The 16,128-nt window shown below is 45.0% G+C and overlaps 1 protein-coding gene across 3 annotated transcripts in view; it reads right to left on the bottom strand.

Moving 5' to 3' along the window:
- Positions 1 to 595: 595 nt before the first annotated feature.
- LOC120029031 (nucleoredoxin-like) overlaps positions 596 to 16,128 on the bottom strand; it is a 72,497-nt gene continuing 56,964 nt past the window's right edge. For all 3 annotated transcript variants that reach the window (XM_038974322.1, XM_038974324.1, XM_038974323.1), the window contains exons 2-8: positions 13,125 to 13,242; positions 10,034 to 10,167; positions 8,400 to 8,500; positions 8,035 to 8,141; positions 7,010 to 7,189; positions 6,162 to 6,286; positions 596 to 1,799 (exon numbers count right to left, since the gene is read on the bottom strand). In XM_038974322.1, coding sequence (XP_038830250.1) covers positions 1,617 to 1,799; positions 6,162 to 6,286; positions 7,010 to 7,189; positions 8,035 to 8,141; positions 8,400 to 8,500; positions 10,034 to 10,167; positions 13,125 to 13,242 — 948 coding nt within the window. In that variant the 3' untranslated portion in view covers positions 596 to 1,616. The remainder of the gene's footprint in view (positions 1,800 to 6,161; positions 6,287 to 7,009; positions 7,190 to 8,034; positions 8,142 to 8,399; positions 8,501 to 10,033; positions 10,168 to 13,124; positions 13,243 to 16,128) is intronic.

Here is a 16,128-nt window from a genome sequence, read left to right as displayed (position 1 = left end):
AAAATCAGCGTTTGGCTGAAAATGACAATTTCCACGATGTGAAATGTGTTCTTTCCGGTCTGCCTATTTACTCAATTATATCTTCCAATTCCTGCCAGTGTGGCTTTGTAAGCTTCACTTACACTCCACACAGTTGCCTACTATATTTCCTGCCAGTTATGACTAAACTGCTGCCATTCAAGATGACTGCTTAATCTCTATACTGGACATGTGCTCAGTTAAGCAAGGGAAATAACATGTCAATCTAACAATTTCACTGATGGGTGTATGAAAGCAATTATCATAGTAACCACAGGGTGGCACCTGAAGCAATTTGGGAACATTTACTGTAGGCAAGGAAGTTGTAGGGTAAAAAAACAGAACTTAATTGAAAGGTGTGAAATACTTGGTTGTCTTACACTGTAAACAAATGGGTTGTGTACAAAGTCTGACATCAAGACAACAAATTGTAACTAAATTATTTCTGGAGTCATGATGCATTATAAATAATGGACACATGTAGGTGATACCAAGCTAATACATTTGCTCAATGGAATAAAACTGCTTGAACAAGTGAATGAGAACTGGCCTTATGGATAGAGGAAGTTGACAGACAGTTGTGCTTAACAGTGAATTTTAATGGCTGTGAAGTCATGACTAGAGACAACCAGGGAGTGACAGAAAATGTGAATTAATACTTCAACACTTAGTTGCTAAGATGGATTTTAAATGCCATTTTTGTGCCCTCAAAAATATCTGTCCTTTTCAAGAGAGGATCTTCACAGAAAATCATCTTAAATGTCATGGTGGTTGAGATGGAAACATAATTATGATAAGACTCTCTCGTATCATGAAGGAGAACATGACATGGTATTTGAAATACCATTCACTTAACACGCATCAAAGCCAGATGCAATACAAAACAAGCAAATATAGACAAAATGACCTTTTAAAACAGGGAAATCATAACATTGTTAGGTCTATACTGTAAGCACAGCGGTCATACTATTATACAGCACCTTTTAAACAGAAGAACAATAACACCGGACTGAAGTTCAGGACATTTTCTGCACTGCATACTTGTAAATTACAACTACAGAACTTAGAACATTTGTTGCAATCATTTTATTCTTTCCCAGCACTTTTTGGAGGGAAAAAAAGCAATGAGGGTTCGGCAAAAGTAAGAGACATTGTGAAAATTCAAGTCCATTGGGTCAACATTGTGTGGTTTCTTCTAGTATCAAGAAATGCCAATAATGAAACTGATAAAATAAGCAATTGGAGCCAAAAAGCAACAGAATGTCCATATATTACTGTAGGGGCTGTAGTCAATGCAAGGCACCACAGGAGAAGACTCCATGAGAGAAAGACATGTCGAAAACAAGTTGATGTCAGTAAAAAGTGAGATGGTTGTCTGACAGAAAGGGGGGAGACTGGAGAGGAGGCTGGTGGTGGTAGCCGGGAGTTCAGGGTTTGATGGAGGTGTGGGTTCAGTCCCATAAGTTTAGGTGTCCCCCCCAAATGGCACCCTATTCCCTATATAGTGCACTACTTTAGACCAGGACTATGGACCTTGGTCAAAAGCAGTGCACTATGCAGGGAATAGGGTGCCATTTGGGACAGTTTAGCTGTGCTCTCTAGATGGGCTCTGGTTTGAGCTTTTCAGCCAGAAAGTCTTGGACAAAGGTCTCCACCACGGCCGGTGTGATCTCCTCCACGTCCTTAACGTACTTGGCCCGGGCAGACATGTCCAGGATGGTGAGCAGGGGTGCTGCCTCTGGGAGGTTGGTGTAGTCACGCAGGGAGTCACTCATGTCATCCTGGGAACACACAGGTCAGTCATAATCATATGACAATCTTGTCTACCAGCCTGTCTATATGCGGTAGCAATTGTGCCTGGGGAAGAAGTTGTATGACAAAGTGAAGTGATGACATGTGAAGTGGCGTGGCCTAGTCTACATATTATCAACAACACTTTATCCTGCGTCATGCAAAAGGAATTGCTAGATAATTGCTAACATCCTTATGACCGAATATAAAAATGTAATTGCTTTCAATCAGTTCTGACTTGATTTTGGTATTAAAAAACTGGGATAGCACACAAAATTAATAACTATGGCACTTAATATAACTCAATAGAAGGTGATAGTGTCAATGTCTGCTTGAAGACTGGGGAGCTCTTCTTTTCTCTCCTGCAGGCAGTGTTCACCACTAGCCAGGGCTCCGTCATGCACCCCACTGTGGGAGAGAGCTGGAGAGGGGACAGGAGGGGGTCCAACAACATCCATCCTCACACAGACTACAAGGCTGGGAAGCTTCAGAGACACATCACAGTGTGTTTGGATAGTGTACACGTGGGTGAGAAGGAGGGGGAGAGAGTGGTGTATTCCCTCATGTCTGGTGAGAAATAGTAAAACAGGGTGTGTGGTGGAGCTTTGACGACAGAGTTAGTGAGGACAGACTTATGTCACCGAATGTCTTTTTACAAGCCTTGTTCAGTCCCAGGCTTGATCTCACCTCTCACCCTTTTAACAACTGGGAATTACAGACAATCATAAGACAGCAGGAATAACTCACTGTAACACCACAGCAGACAGGAAGCGGCACCCCAGCCCACTCGGAGGAGCTATCAATTATTCAGAGAAAATAACATGCACTTTTTGGCAATACTTGCAACTGCATGTCATTTCAGTTAGTAATCTTAGAGGAAGCTTTTCCCCACTTCAACAAAGCTGCATTAGTTCCAGTCAGTCAAGACTTTTCTTCTAAATGTTAAAGAGGATTGCAAGTGTTGATTTGTGAAGTCACATTTCAGCTCTGTCATGCCAGATTAGTATATGACATCTTCTGAGATGGTCTCTCCCTTCCTCGTGACAGGATGAGCTGATTTCTACTCAACTAAGCCCTCTGGGTGAGAGAGACTTGGAAGAGATCAAAGAACAATTTAATATGGAAAATATTACTTAAAAATACAGAAGTTACAGAACACGACCACAAGCTGGCGCTGTCGCAAAGGCTTGGCCCTGTCATTAAATCACAGCTTTTCACAAAATGTTTCATTTTCTTTTTTGGAGTAACGCTCCCGTTATCTGGAAAAATGGCAGTAAAACAGTTAAACCTAAATGGATTGAATCAGCTCTCCGACCAGTTTGGCCACTTTGTTACCTAAAAAGGACAAGTATGTATGCCAACAGTTTGTGACTTGTTGCGAAACTGCTAGCAGAACAGTTGAGTTATCCTGTGGCATGTAAGATCTGGAGAGCTTGCTTCCTCTGAATCTCTACCATCTGATCTGGGAGCAGATCGTCTTAAACCTATTCAACGTCAGAAAAAATTACAATTAAAGTAATTGCTACACTTATGAGGATGTTTAATGGATGATTCATGTAGCCACAAGCTACATTCCCAAGCTTTAGAAAATCTGTGACTCCTCACATCCTCCATAAAGTCTTCTCTTGCAAGCTCAGATTGAAGATACATCCTCGGCATTGCCTTAGAAAGGAACCACAGAAAGATAAATCACAGGAGTCTCTCTGTTAGCATGGCCTCCCAGCCTCTTAGATATGAAGATATGTAATCTCCCTGGCTGTCTTCTTCTCTGTGGGAAGTCTTGCGTCTTCCTTTGTGTGGCTGCTAACCATGTGTAAACTGTTCTTCATGAGAAGCAACCAGTCCAGCTGTGTGTGTGTGATAGAGACTGGCCCCCATTCTCTCTCTCCAGCCCAGCTCTGAATACAAAGACAAAGGGTATCTATGCTATGCTACGTATGGCCTGCAGTCACTGACTGACTGCCGTGATAAGGCTCCCGTGTGCGTTTACCGTAAGGAACCTCCTGCTGCACCATGTCAGGTTTATTCTGACCATTGTAGCACTGTGGCATTCCAAAGAGTAGACGACGTTCATCAGATAAGGACCTGCAAAGATAAGAAGCTCCCATTGGCCAGACGGCCTGGAAAGCAGCCTACTGATTGGTCAGCTTGAGAGCCTCCAGGCATTGTGAAATTCAGGATACAATCGGCACAGCGATATGATTGGCTGAACAACGGCCTATCAGTCTGTATCACTGGGAGATTCAGGCTGGAAACCCATAGTTACTGAGAATCACTGTATCAAAGGATAGGATATAGGCCAGCTAGAACCTGTATCTTTACATACTGTACATTGTAAAGTACTGTTAGACCTAATGAAAAGTGTTATGCAACATTTTATTCAATAAATAGGTATATTGTTGCTTTAAATGACAGGGATTTGCCTGTGAGGGTATTGGCTTCTTGATGTTTCATTTCTTCTAACTGTTGAACTGTATTTGCCAGTAAGAGACAAGTGTTTTCTAAAAACACAACACTGCTTGGACGTAAATAACTAGTGGAGAGGCCAACCTGTCTGGCTCACAACACACACAGTGTGACACAGGTCTCTGTGTCTACATGACCTTTGAACCCTGGTGTCAGGGAGGTTAGCAGGTGATACGGGCGGCAGACTAAACTATTGTCAGGATCTCCTATTCCTGGCTAAACCTGGGAAATTCAAGGCAAAGAAGACAACTATACACCAAGTATCTCATAGTTAATAATATCGAAAACATTGTAGATAGAAAAAACAATATATTTGATAGAAAAAACATAACATTTACAGTATATGTCTTTATTGCAATCACAAATATCCATCAATCCCCATGAATTTTCTCTGTGAATAGGGCGTCTTCTAATGGTCCTACCGTAGGTTGCAAGTCAGTTTCTCTTAGCCTCTCTGTGACTTATAGGGTGGGGTAATGAGATCCCTTCATTTTCTTCAGGCCAGGCTCTCCATGTGGGGCTGCCAGCATTGTACTGTCTCACTGATAAAGTAAACCATCCCCAGCACAGCAGCTGCCAGACAGGGCCTAGTCTGACCACGTGCAGGCAGGCCTCACCCAGGCCAGGGCCCTGCAGGCTGCATGGGGGTCCATCCTGTAACCTCAGCCTGGCATAACAGACAGCCCAATGGGTCCATGGCAGGGAGTGATATCTAACAGGGTATACACATGCTGTCTCCAAAATGTTACCCTATTCCCCATAGGGCTCTGGTAAAAAGTAGTGCACCGAATAGGGTGCCATTTATAGGGAACAGGATGCCATTTGGGACTACTCCAGTCTGGAACAGATCGAGTGCTGGTGAATTCAGATCCAGCTACATGTAACCCAGACGATGAAAAAAACTGGACCTGCCTGCTATAGACTACCACAGACTGAACATTAACCTAGAAAGCAACACAGACCTTTCAGCTGAGAAACAGATTCACTTTCATTCAGTGATGTAACATTCATTAGAATGGGTCCAGTCCAGATGAACATAAATACCAATCAGTATGCAACAAATCCCCAAACAGGTGAACGGTAAAGAGAGAGGGTGTTAGTATGTTGTCTTAGCCCCAGCGTCTGTCTGTGACGTGAACGTCCTTCGGTCTGTCTGTGTCCGTAGCATTAAGGCCGACATGAGAGCAGAGTGGCCTCAGGCAGCCAGGCAGAGGGTAAGACAGGACAGAGAGGGAGCACCTGTGCAGCTCCGCATGGCTGAAACCTAAACCATCTGACATGGGACACCGTCCTGACCTCCCCGAGCTCTGAGCCCTGTGAGCAGAGGAGTGAGGGAGGAGAGGGGGAGCTAGGTAATCTGGTAATTACGGCTGTCCCTGCTGCTAACTCCACAAGCTCTTGAAAGGATGAGAAGGAAAAGCAAGAGATAACAAGAGTTAAGAAAACTCCATGTTCTCTCCTGCACTGAGGGCAGGCAAGTGGGTGGGCGGAAGGATCGAGGGAGAACAGCCATCATCAGACACACGGCCAGCTGAATTCTGGGCCATGGGCCTTGTGGTGTGCCTCACATAAAAGTGAAAGGGGGTTTCATCCCTCAGAAACGGCCCCTCTGACATTATACTGTAGCTTATGTCGGTTGGTGAGTAGTGGCATGTTCTCTACCAGAGGATTATGATATGTGATAACTAAAGCAGATGGAACATCATGCCAGAGCATAGCAACAAGCAAACACACAGACACAGACACCCACAGTAGAGGAGATGTACAGTACACAAGACAGGAATGCAAAACAACTAAAATGCCAAAATCTAAGACAGATTTCATCACATGTGAATATTCTCATCTAGGTCAGCTTGAGGTGTTTGTGCGTGTCTCCACTATCTTACCTCTCCAGCCACGAAGAAGAGCAGTGGTGTCTCCTCCTCCTTGGCTTTGTACTTAGTCATGATCTTCTCTGCAATTGGCTGGATCAGCTCCTTCGCCGGCTCCAGCTCTCCCTCCTCCTCCGCATCTGAACAAGAGAGAAACACAGGTGTCAAAAATATGAAAAGAGTCAAAAGAGGAAAGGTTGAGAGAACGTGTGAGAGAGGAAGAGGAGAGAACTTGGCGTGAAGGCATGAAGACTAGAGAGAGGACAGGAAGAAGAGACGAAGAGAAAGAAGGTAAATGAGCAGAGAACAGGAGGAGGAGAGGTCTGAGGGGATGAGTAATGGACAGATGAGCAGACGAGTGAGGAGACAAAAGGAGGAGAGCAGATGGTCTGTGGCTGACCCCTTCAGATCTGATCTCAGGGCCTGAAATCATGAGGTCATCAGTTTGCACCCGGTCACTCCATTCTCACATTGCCGTCTTATTGTCTCGTCTGGCTTGATGGTTGCCCTGTCCACTTTGGCTTGAGCCACTAAGCAGAGGATGGCATCCAGCTCTGCCATCTCTCTCACTGCTAACAACCTAACAGACAGACAAACCATTTTCTTCTGTTTCTTCGCTCCGCCCTACTCTTGCATGTTCACAGACTTTAAAATAGCACGTGGCCCTACAGCTGATCTGTTCACTTTTACTACATGCACAATGCTCTTTAGAATGTACTACTATATATAGTCTGAAGGATTGGTTTGGTAGAAACCAGCACTGAATGGTCCTCCATTCACCCACAAAGAGCACAAGGTAGGGCCTCTAGTGGAGGTGCACGGTAGGGACTGACATTGAAATGTTCATCCACTTATCTACTCACCCACAAAGAGCACGAGGCAGGGCCCCTCGTGGAGCTGCACGGCGTTGGACTCGCTGAGCTCCAGTACGGGCCGGGGGTGCCAGGGGAAGAGCCGACACTCTGGGTCATTCAGCACCTCCACACGGCCCTGTCGCGTGATCATGTGACCCTCCGCGTCCAGCAGAATAAGGGTGGGAATACCTGGGAGGGAGGAAGATAGAGGAGAGAGAGGGAGCGAGAGAGAGGGGGGAGGCAGGGTGGGAAAAAGAGGAAGAAAGAGAAATATGGAAACGGGGGGAGAGAACAATCATGAACTGTAGATTTTCACTCTGCCACCTCCCCTCGTGTTCTTCCATGTTTTCCAGTTGCTCTCACCACATATGGCTGTATATCTCACTGTTTATCTGTGTGGTATGGAGGAGCTTTTAATCCCTGAGGCTCTGACCGTCCTCTGCTCTCTGAACTCTCTCCAGTTCCCTCCCTCTCTCCATTCATCTCTTCTCAGACTCCCGCTGATTTTTCTTAACGCCCGACCCTTTTCGGTCCCAGTCTTTCAGATTAGAATATCACTGTGTATTAACAGCCTTATCAGACACAGAGTGCACAGTGTGTGTTTGGCTGGGAGGAAGGGTGTGTGTGGTGATGAGTGGGGGCCAGTGTGAATAACAGGGGTTTGAATGGGGAAGCGGGGCAGTATCGACCAGTCCTGCAAGCATTCTGAACATTCCAGCCAGAAGAGGTAATGAGCCAGCACTTTGTCTACAACCACACTACTCCTCTCTACAGACAGAGACAGAGAGACAGAGAGATGACCCTTACTCAGCGAGCAGAACAGTAAACTTAATTACCAGCCCACATTCCTTCAGCTTCAGGGCTATCTGTTCACTGTTCCCTACCCAGCACAGAGTAGAGCTGGCTGCCATTAGGCCGCTTCTCCACATCAACACATTATTAAGCCAGACCGCTAGTGTTTGATACTCACTCAGCCTCATGTCCAGGAGGATTACAGTATATGAGTACAGGAGGAGACAGAGACAGTGTTGTACCTTGTATTCCAAAGAGTCTGTTGAGCCGTGATCGTCGGGCCTCATCTGAGTATGGAACTGCCAACCAAGGCATCTCACTGAAGTACTGCTGAAAGGACTCCTCCGACCTGTGTTGGTTGGCAAACACAAAACAACCCTCAGTTCCACTGTCAACTCCGTTTATTCAGTCAATTCAATTAACATATCAGAGGAGCATGAGACTCTGTGTGTGTGTGTGTGTGTGTGTGTGTGTGTGTGTGTGTGTGTGTGTGTGTGTGTGTGTGTGTGTGTGTGTGTGTGTGTGTGTGTGTGTGTGTGTGTGTGTATGTATATACGCGTGAGAGAGCGCGACAGAGAGAGAATGTATACGCGTGTGTGAAGAATACCGGTCAGCGCTGACAAACACCATCTCAAAATGTTGACCCGATTCCTTCACAGTGCGATATGATTCCAAGAGCACCCGGGTCAGACTGCGGCATGGAGGGCACTGCAGGGACAACACACACGGACGCACTCAACAAGTTATGGCATTAGTTTCCAGAATTACCTAAATTTATCAGTCTATATAGAACAGTATATAATGATAACATGGTGTTTTCTGACTCTCTCTCTCCCTACATCTCTGCAGTACTTCACCCTAATGTTTCACCAGAAACCAGGACTAACATTTCCTTTTGTTTCCTGGCCCGTTCAAATGTGAGAACCTAAGTACCCAGGATGGAACTCAGGATGGTCTTGGCTTGGAGGCATTTGTTGTTGTGAGTGAGTGAGTGTTTTGAGGGAGAATGGTCTCTGGTCTAGTGTGTGTGTGTGTGTGTGTGTGTGTGTGTGTGTGTTGTATTCCCTTCCTGTCTCTCCCTTACAGGATTAGGGGAAGTAGAGTAGCGCAGCGGCTGGCTGTCTCTGTGTGTGTGTGTGTGTGTGTGTGTGTGTGTGTGTGTGTGTGTGTGTGTGTGTGTGTGTGTGTGTGTGTGAGAGACAGAGACCGACATTAAGGTGGTATCAGAGTGCCAGCGGCGGCAGAGCTGTGTCTGAATAAAACAAACCAGACCAGTCTCACTCATCAACCTCCATTTCCTCATTTTCTTTCTCAGTCTCAGTGAAACACACAGCTAGAGACTAGTGTAAAGTCAGTGAGGAACTGTGTCTACTCTATCCTGCCGAGGGTCACTTCAGGTCGTTGGTAAAAAGTAATCCGCTGGCCATTTCACGCTTGTAACTGTTTCCTAATGGCGGGTGGATTTACGCTGGTAAGACAGGGGAATGTAGCCTTAAAATAATACACAAACCTATACGATAGCTACCTCAATTACCTCATACCCCTGCACATCGACATGGTACTGGTACTCCCTGTATATAGTCATGTAATTTTTACTCGTTATTCTTATTCACTGTGTTCCTCGTGTCACTATTTACATTTTTTGTAGATTTAAAAAAATAAAAACTCTGCATCGTTGGAAAAGTAAGCATTTTACTGTTAGTCTACACCTGTTGTTTACAAAGAAGTGACAAATAAAAAATGTACCAATTTGTATTGGTTTGGAAAGTGGACTAGTCTGAGTGTGTCATGGCTTGCTGCTGGCTTGTCTCTGGAGCTGAAGCCAGCACTGGCAGCTCATAATTGACACAAGCCTTTCATGAGTCACCAATTCACGACCTTCACACAGATGGGCAAGCCCAGCACTGATAAAGCCAAACAATGGGTCTGACGCCCACTGCCCACTTTAAAGAGCACTAGTAGGTGATGACAGCAAGGAGTGGAATAACTAGCTACTGTAGTCCCAGACAATGGAAGTCCCCTAACTACTCTGTCCATCTCCTGGCTACCGGCTGCTGTGTTTCCTCCCGCTGCGCCCTGCCACCCTGCCCTGGCTTTCACTGATGCCTCTCTGTTTTAACAGGGCTAAAGCTCATATCAGAGGACAGCTGGGTGCCTGAAAGGGAAAATGAGGCTCCCCCTCCCTGCCCCGCTCCCTGTGTGTGTGTGTCTATGCGCCCCTCCTGGCCCCCCACCACTCACCCAGTGTGCTGAGAAGTACACTCCCACATAGTGGCCCTCCAGGGAGCTGATGTCTGTCGTCTGCCTGTTGTTCCTGAGCAGAGGGCCGGCCACCACCTCCGCAAAGGGCTTGGGCCCCCAGGGGAACTCCAGGCCTGAGAGGGAGGACAGAGGGGAAGAGAGAGTAAGGGAGGGGGGAGGGTTTGGTGTTAGGGAGAAAGGATAGAGAGCCAAGGGTCTGATTAGTGAACAGAGAAGAGTTTTTTCTATGTGTGACAAACTGCCCATTCAAAAATCAGAGCACTCGCTCTCTCCACCCCCCTGGAACAGCTATTAGATACATCAAATCAAATCTAATTTTATTGGTCACATACACATGTTATTGCGGGTGTAGTGAAACGCTTGTAAATTATTTTTCTGGGCAATTAATGTAAGAAATAACAAAGTTGCCTTGGGGCTAGAAGCACGGCTTCCCTATCTCCCGGCACCATTTTGTAGCCAGCATTTGTCATACATATAGAGTACCAGTCAAAAGTTTGGACACCTACTTATTCCAGGGTTTCTCTTTATTTTTACTATTTTCTACCTTGTAGAATAATACATATGGAATCATGTAGTAACCAAAAAGTTACATTTTCTATTTGAGATTCCTTTGCCTTGATGACAGCTTTGCACACTCTTAGCATTCTCTCAACCAGCTTCATGAGGTAGTCACCTGGAATGCATTTCAAATAACAGGTGTGCCTTGTTAAAAGTTAATTTGTGGAATTTCTTTCCTTAATGCATTTGAGCCAATCAGTTGTGTTGTGACAAGGGAGGGTGGTATACAGAAGACAGCCCTATTTGGTAAAAGACCAAGTCCATATTATGGCAAGAACAGCTCAAATAAGCAAAGAGAAATGACAGTCCATCATTACATGAAGACATGAAGTTCAGTCAATCTGGAAAATTTCAAGAACTTTGAAAGTTTCTTCAAGTGCAGTCGCAAAAACCATCAAGTGCTGTAATGAAACTGTCTCTAATGAGGACCGCCACAGGAAAGGAAGACCCAGAGTTACCTCTGCTGCAGAGGATATGCAAATAAATGTGTCACAGAGTTCAGACATCTCAACATCAACTGTGCAGAGGAGACTGTGAGTCAGGCCTTCATGGTCGAATTGCTGCAAAGAAACCACTACTAAAGGACACCGATAAGAAGAAGAGACTTGCTTGGGCCAAAAAACACGAGCAATGTACATTAGACCGGTGGAAATCTGTCCCTTGGTCTGATGAGTCCAAATTTTTGATTTTTGGTTCCAACCGCTGTGTCTTTCTTTGTGAGATGCAGAGTAGGTGAACGGATGATCTCCGCATGTGTGGTTCCCACCGTGAAGCATGGAGGGAAAAGGTGTGGGGGTGCTTTGTTGCTGACACTGTCAGTGATTTATTTAGAATTCAAAACACACTTAAACAGCCTGGCTACCACAGCATTCTGCAGTGATAAGCCATCCCATCTGGTTTGGGACTATCATTTGTTTTTCAACAGGACAATGACCCAACATACCTCCAGGCTGTGTAAGGGCTATTTGACCAAGAAGTAGAGTGATATGTGGGAACTCCTTAAAGACTGTTGGAAAAGCATTCCAGGTGAAGCTGGTTGAGAGAATGCCAATTGTGTGCAAAGCTGTCATCAAGGCAAAGGGTGGCTACTTTGAAGAATCTCAAATATAAAATACATTTTGATTTGTTTACTACATGATTCCATGTGTTATTTCATAGTTTTGATGTCTTCACTATTATTCTACAATGTAGAAAATAGTAAAAATAAAGAAAAACCCTTGAATGAGTAGCTGTGTCCAAACTTTTAACTGGTACTGTATCTAAACCCAGCATGTTTCCTACTCACAAGCTCCTTTGTACTCTGTGACATCTGCGTTTGGAAATGGGACCGCACAACAGATGCAAAATGTTGTTTTAATGATGATTGAAAGCCATGCTTTTCCATTTCCCATACAGGGAGCGCTACCAGCCTTCCCTGCTCGCTTTCCCTCCCTCTCTCTTGTTTCTTTTTCAAGGTGTCTTCATTGTCGATGTCAAGCACTAGAGATGCATTTGGGATGACCAAATAAAAAGTTGTAATCAGAAATAAAGCGCTGTAGGCAGGGCTGTAAAGGTTATTTTCCTCTGTAGGGCTTCATTAGGCAGGGCCTTTTATTGTTGTCCCCATTCACACTGTAAAAAGGGCACTCCTTCCTGGCAACTTCTCCTCTGCTCCGCCACTCAAGACAGCTATGCTCCTTCATAATGCTGAAAGAGGGTCCTGAATTCTCCCCCCCCAGCCCACCTCAAACTCTTACTACCCCGCCTGTAGCCGCTCTGTTTCCCTTCCTCACCACAACACAAACAAACACACACTCCTTTTCCTGCCACCGCTACCACACTACACACCCCCTCTAACAACTCTGAAAGAGAGGGGGGGGGGGGGGTGGATGGAGCAAGAAGATGAATCTCTTCTTTACCCACTTCTACTGTAGTTGGTAGTTAATGAATCATGGAAATTATACAGTATGTACTCTACTGTGGGCTGGGAGGGAGACTGGGATTCATTAGGCAGACTCATGTGAAAGTCTGCTCAGCTCATGTGAAATCCATTCCCCTGCACCACGGGTTCTACTGCCACGATGCTTGATACTCTACACTACCTCTCTCCACTCCCTTACTCCCTCTCCACCTCTCTGACTAATGGGCCTTTCTCATGTTGTACAATAAGGGCTCTGAAGACCAGGATGTGAAAATATTGAGCTTTTTTGGGCCATGAGATGACATCCTCATCTCTCTACCAGAAAGGAATGCAAGCCTGCTCTTGCTAACAGGCAATCTCCCACTTAAAAGTCGGGAAATTATAGGTCTGCAGATGTGGGAGTAAGAGGGGGCACTTTATAATATTCATGCAATACCAGAAGAGTACAGAAATTGAGAAATATGGCCAGCTCTGTGAAGGATGTGGCACAGAAACTTTTCAATATGAAATTCTGGCGAGGCATTTTGCATGTAATAAACTGTATGCTTGTGTGTACCGGGTACATGTGCAGTTTCTCAGGTGCTGAGGCTCAGGCTGACTGAGGAGATTTACCTTTGGGGTCATCTCTCACCACCAGTAGTCCGTTCCGACACACCACCTTCCCTGTGGCTGCATCTACAAACACCAGCGAGGGAATACTGGTCACCTTGTACTTGTTCCACAGCTTCATCTGGACAGACAAAGAGGACAGAGGAGATGAATGGAAAATATACCATTAGTATAAGACACCTATACTCTGGTAAATCATCCGAGCAACAAGGAGAAAATCAAACAAAGAAAGAGAAAAGTAATTAAACGTCATACATCTTACTAGTTGTTTTCCATCTAGTTTATAACATCTGTTGATAAATCATTATTTGTCAGACATCCATTGATCCAAAAGTTGACAGTGAAAATGGCTGTAGGTCTATCACTACACCAAAAGTGCAGAAGTACCAGTATCTATTTACAAGGCAAGCTGTTTCTCTGAAGTATAAAAGGGACTAGAAAATGAGCCAGGTTGAATAAAACAGCAGCAGAGAGTCACCCTGCAGTGAATTAGCTGAAGGCTAGAATCACACTACAGCTAACTTTAAAGGAACTGGCAGAGGAGGAAATTCACAAGGAGCGTTTTGCCCCTGCTGTGTCATGAATAAGAGCAACACGGGGTAAGAGGAGCAGAAAAATCCACACTTGATAAAAACCTTTTGCCACAGTACCACACCCCATAGAAAGAGAATAACTAGATCGTAGTCATTTTAGGCTCATACTATTCTATGTTGTACCCTCGCACTGTGGGTGGCACTTTATTTAGCCGATCCTTCTTCAAGTGAAGACAACACTGTACATGATTCTGTCTGTTCAATATGTGAAGCAAGCATACCTCCACAGGCATTAATGGAGGAGGAACACACACTACATCTAATTATACTGAACAAAAATATGAAACGCAACATGCAACGATTTCTACGATTTTACTGCGTTACAGTTCATAAGGAAATCAGTCCATTGAAATAAATTCATTCGGCCCTAATCTATGGATTTCACATGACTGGGAATACAGATATGCATTTGTTGGTCACAGATAACTTTTAAAAAGGCACTCTGTTCACAATGTAAAAAAAAAAGTGGTACATTTTAATCACTTTTTCTCCCCAATTTCGTGGTATCCAATTGGTAGTTACAGTCTTGTCCCATCGCTGCAACTCCCGTAACGGTCGAGAGCCACGGGTCCTCCGAAACACGATCCTGCCAAGCAGCACTGCTTTTTGACACACTGCTTGCTTAACCCGGAAGCCAGCCGCACCAATGTGTTGGAGGAAACACAGTACAACTGGAGACCGAACCCGGATCTGTAGTGACGCCTCTAGTGCTGCGATGCAGTGCCTTAGACCGCTCCGCCACTCGGGAGGCTCTCTGTTAACAATGTTGACATCAGCAAACCAGTTGCCCACACGACGCCATACACATGGTCTGCGGTTGGGCGTACTGTCAAATTCTCTAAAATGACATTGGAGGCGGCTTATGGTAGAGAAATTAACATTCAATTCTCTGGCAAAAGCTCTGGTAGACATTCCTGCAATCAGCATGCCAATTCTACACTCCCTCAAAACTTGAGACATCTGTGGCATTGTGTTGTGTGACAAAACTGCACATTTTAGAGTGGCCTTTTATTGTCCCCAGCACAAGGTGTGGCTGTGTAATGATCATGCTGTTTAATCAGCTTCTTGATATGCCACACCTGTCAGGTGGATGTATGGGACCAACACTTTACATGTTGCGTTTATATTTTTGTTCAATGTATAATGACTGTTGTGACTATGTTGTGTCTTGATCTGAACATACAACATACCGCATAAAACCGTAAACAGACTCTTTATGACCGCAAATGTGTGTTTGAAACTGGGACTATTTATAGTGTGTACGTTCGGTGTTGTCCTCGACAGAGAGCACATCAAGAATAGCACGCAGAGGAAACTCACTTTCCATATCAGAGGGAAGATGGGTGTCGCTTGAAATGACTAGCTCCTGAAGAGTGTCTGAGAGGTCACTTTTCTGAGAATTGTCTGAGAAGTATAGAAACATTGATGTTTGAAAGTCTGATAGCAAGTCTGAGCCAGAATTGTACCAGTGACCTTGAGATTGCCAAGCCAATGGTATAGTGTGAGCCCTGGCCATGAAGGTTTACTGGGAAGGACCAGGAAAGGAGATAGGAGAGAGAGCTGATCTGTGTCCAGGGCTCTGTTAAAAAAATAAAAATGTGTGCACTACATAGGGAATAGGGTGCCATTTGGGGCACAACCATGGGCTACTTTGTAAAAGGACAATACTATAACTTAGAGCTTTCCATGTTTCTCACAAAGCGACTGCATAAAAATTAGATCCCCCAAGATGACGGCTAGACAGCAGAGAAACTATAGAGTTCGGTCCCCTTTGGTATAGGCACATAGTGCTGAAATCATTATATGGTACTGTGGTCTAGTCATTTCAGTGAAAGGGAGAGCCAAAATGTAGGAGTGAGGCCTGTCTGCAGTCTGTATGAGGCTCAGAGGCGGAAGCCTCCAGTTGGGTTCAGTTCCAGTTCTGCTCCAGTCCAGGCCTGGCTGATGAAAACCTTTTGTTTCTCTTCTAATGAAAACAATGACTTCACTTTAGGAGCAAAGTTAGCGTTTTGACGTGCAGACGGAAGGCAGGCTCAGACTGCTACGAGAGACTGCCATTTTACAGGGTATGGGTCCCCCCTGTAGGGACTGTACAGGGGGAGACATCATCTCTACTGTGGGACTGGAAGTCCCTCCATAGTACCACTCATTTCAGGGCCCTATATAGCGAGCTACTTTTGACCAGAGGCCATAGCCCCAAATGGCAACCTATTCCCTATATAGTGAGCTACTATTGACCAGAAGTAGTGCACTATATAAGAAATGAGTGCCATTTGGGATGCAGATAAGGAGACTTGAGAAGGCAATGACAGTTAGAGAATAATAAGATCTGCACTAGCTGGGAAATGTCAGGGAACAGCACCCATGCCAACTCCCTGAAGTGTCCTCACGGAGCTGAGATAGGACAGGTGTTT

This window comes from Salvelinus namaycush, chromosome 34 (genome assembly GCF_016432855.1).
Source record: "Salvelinus namaycush isolate Seneca chromosome 34, SaNama_1.0, whole genome shotgun sequence".
Lineage (NCBI taxonomy): Eukaryota > Metazoa > Chordata > Actinopteri > Salmoniformes > Salmonidae > Salvelinus > Salvelinus namaycush.
Note: the sequence above shows the minus strand (reverse complement) of the source record. Positions and strands in the feature narration are given on the sequence as shown.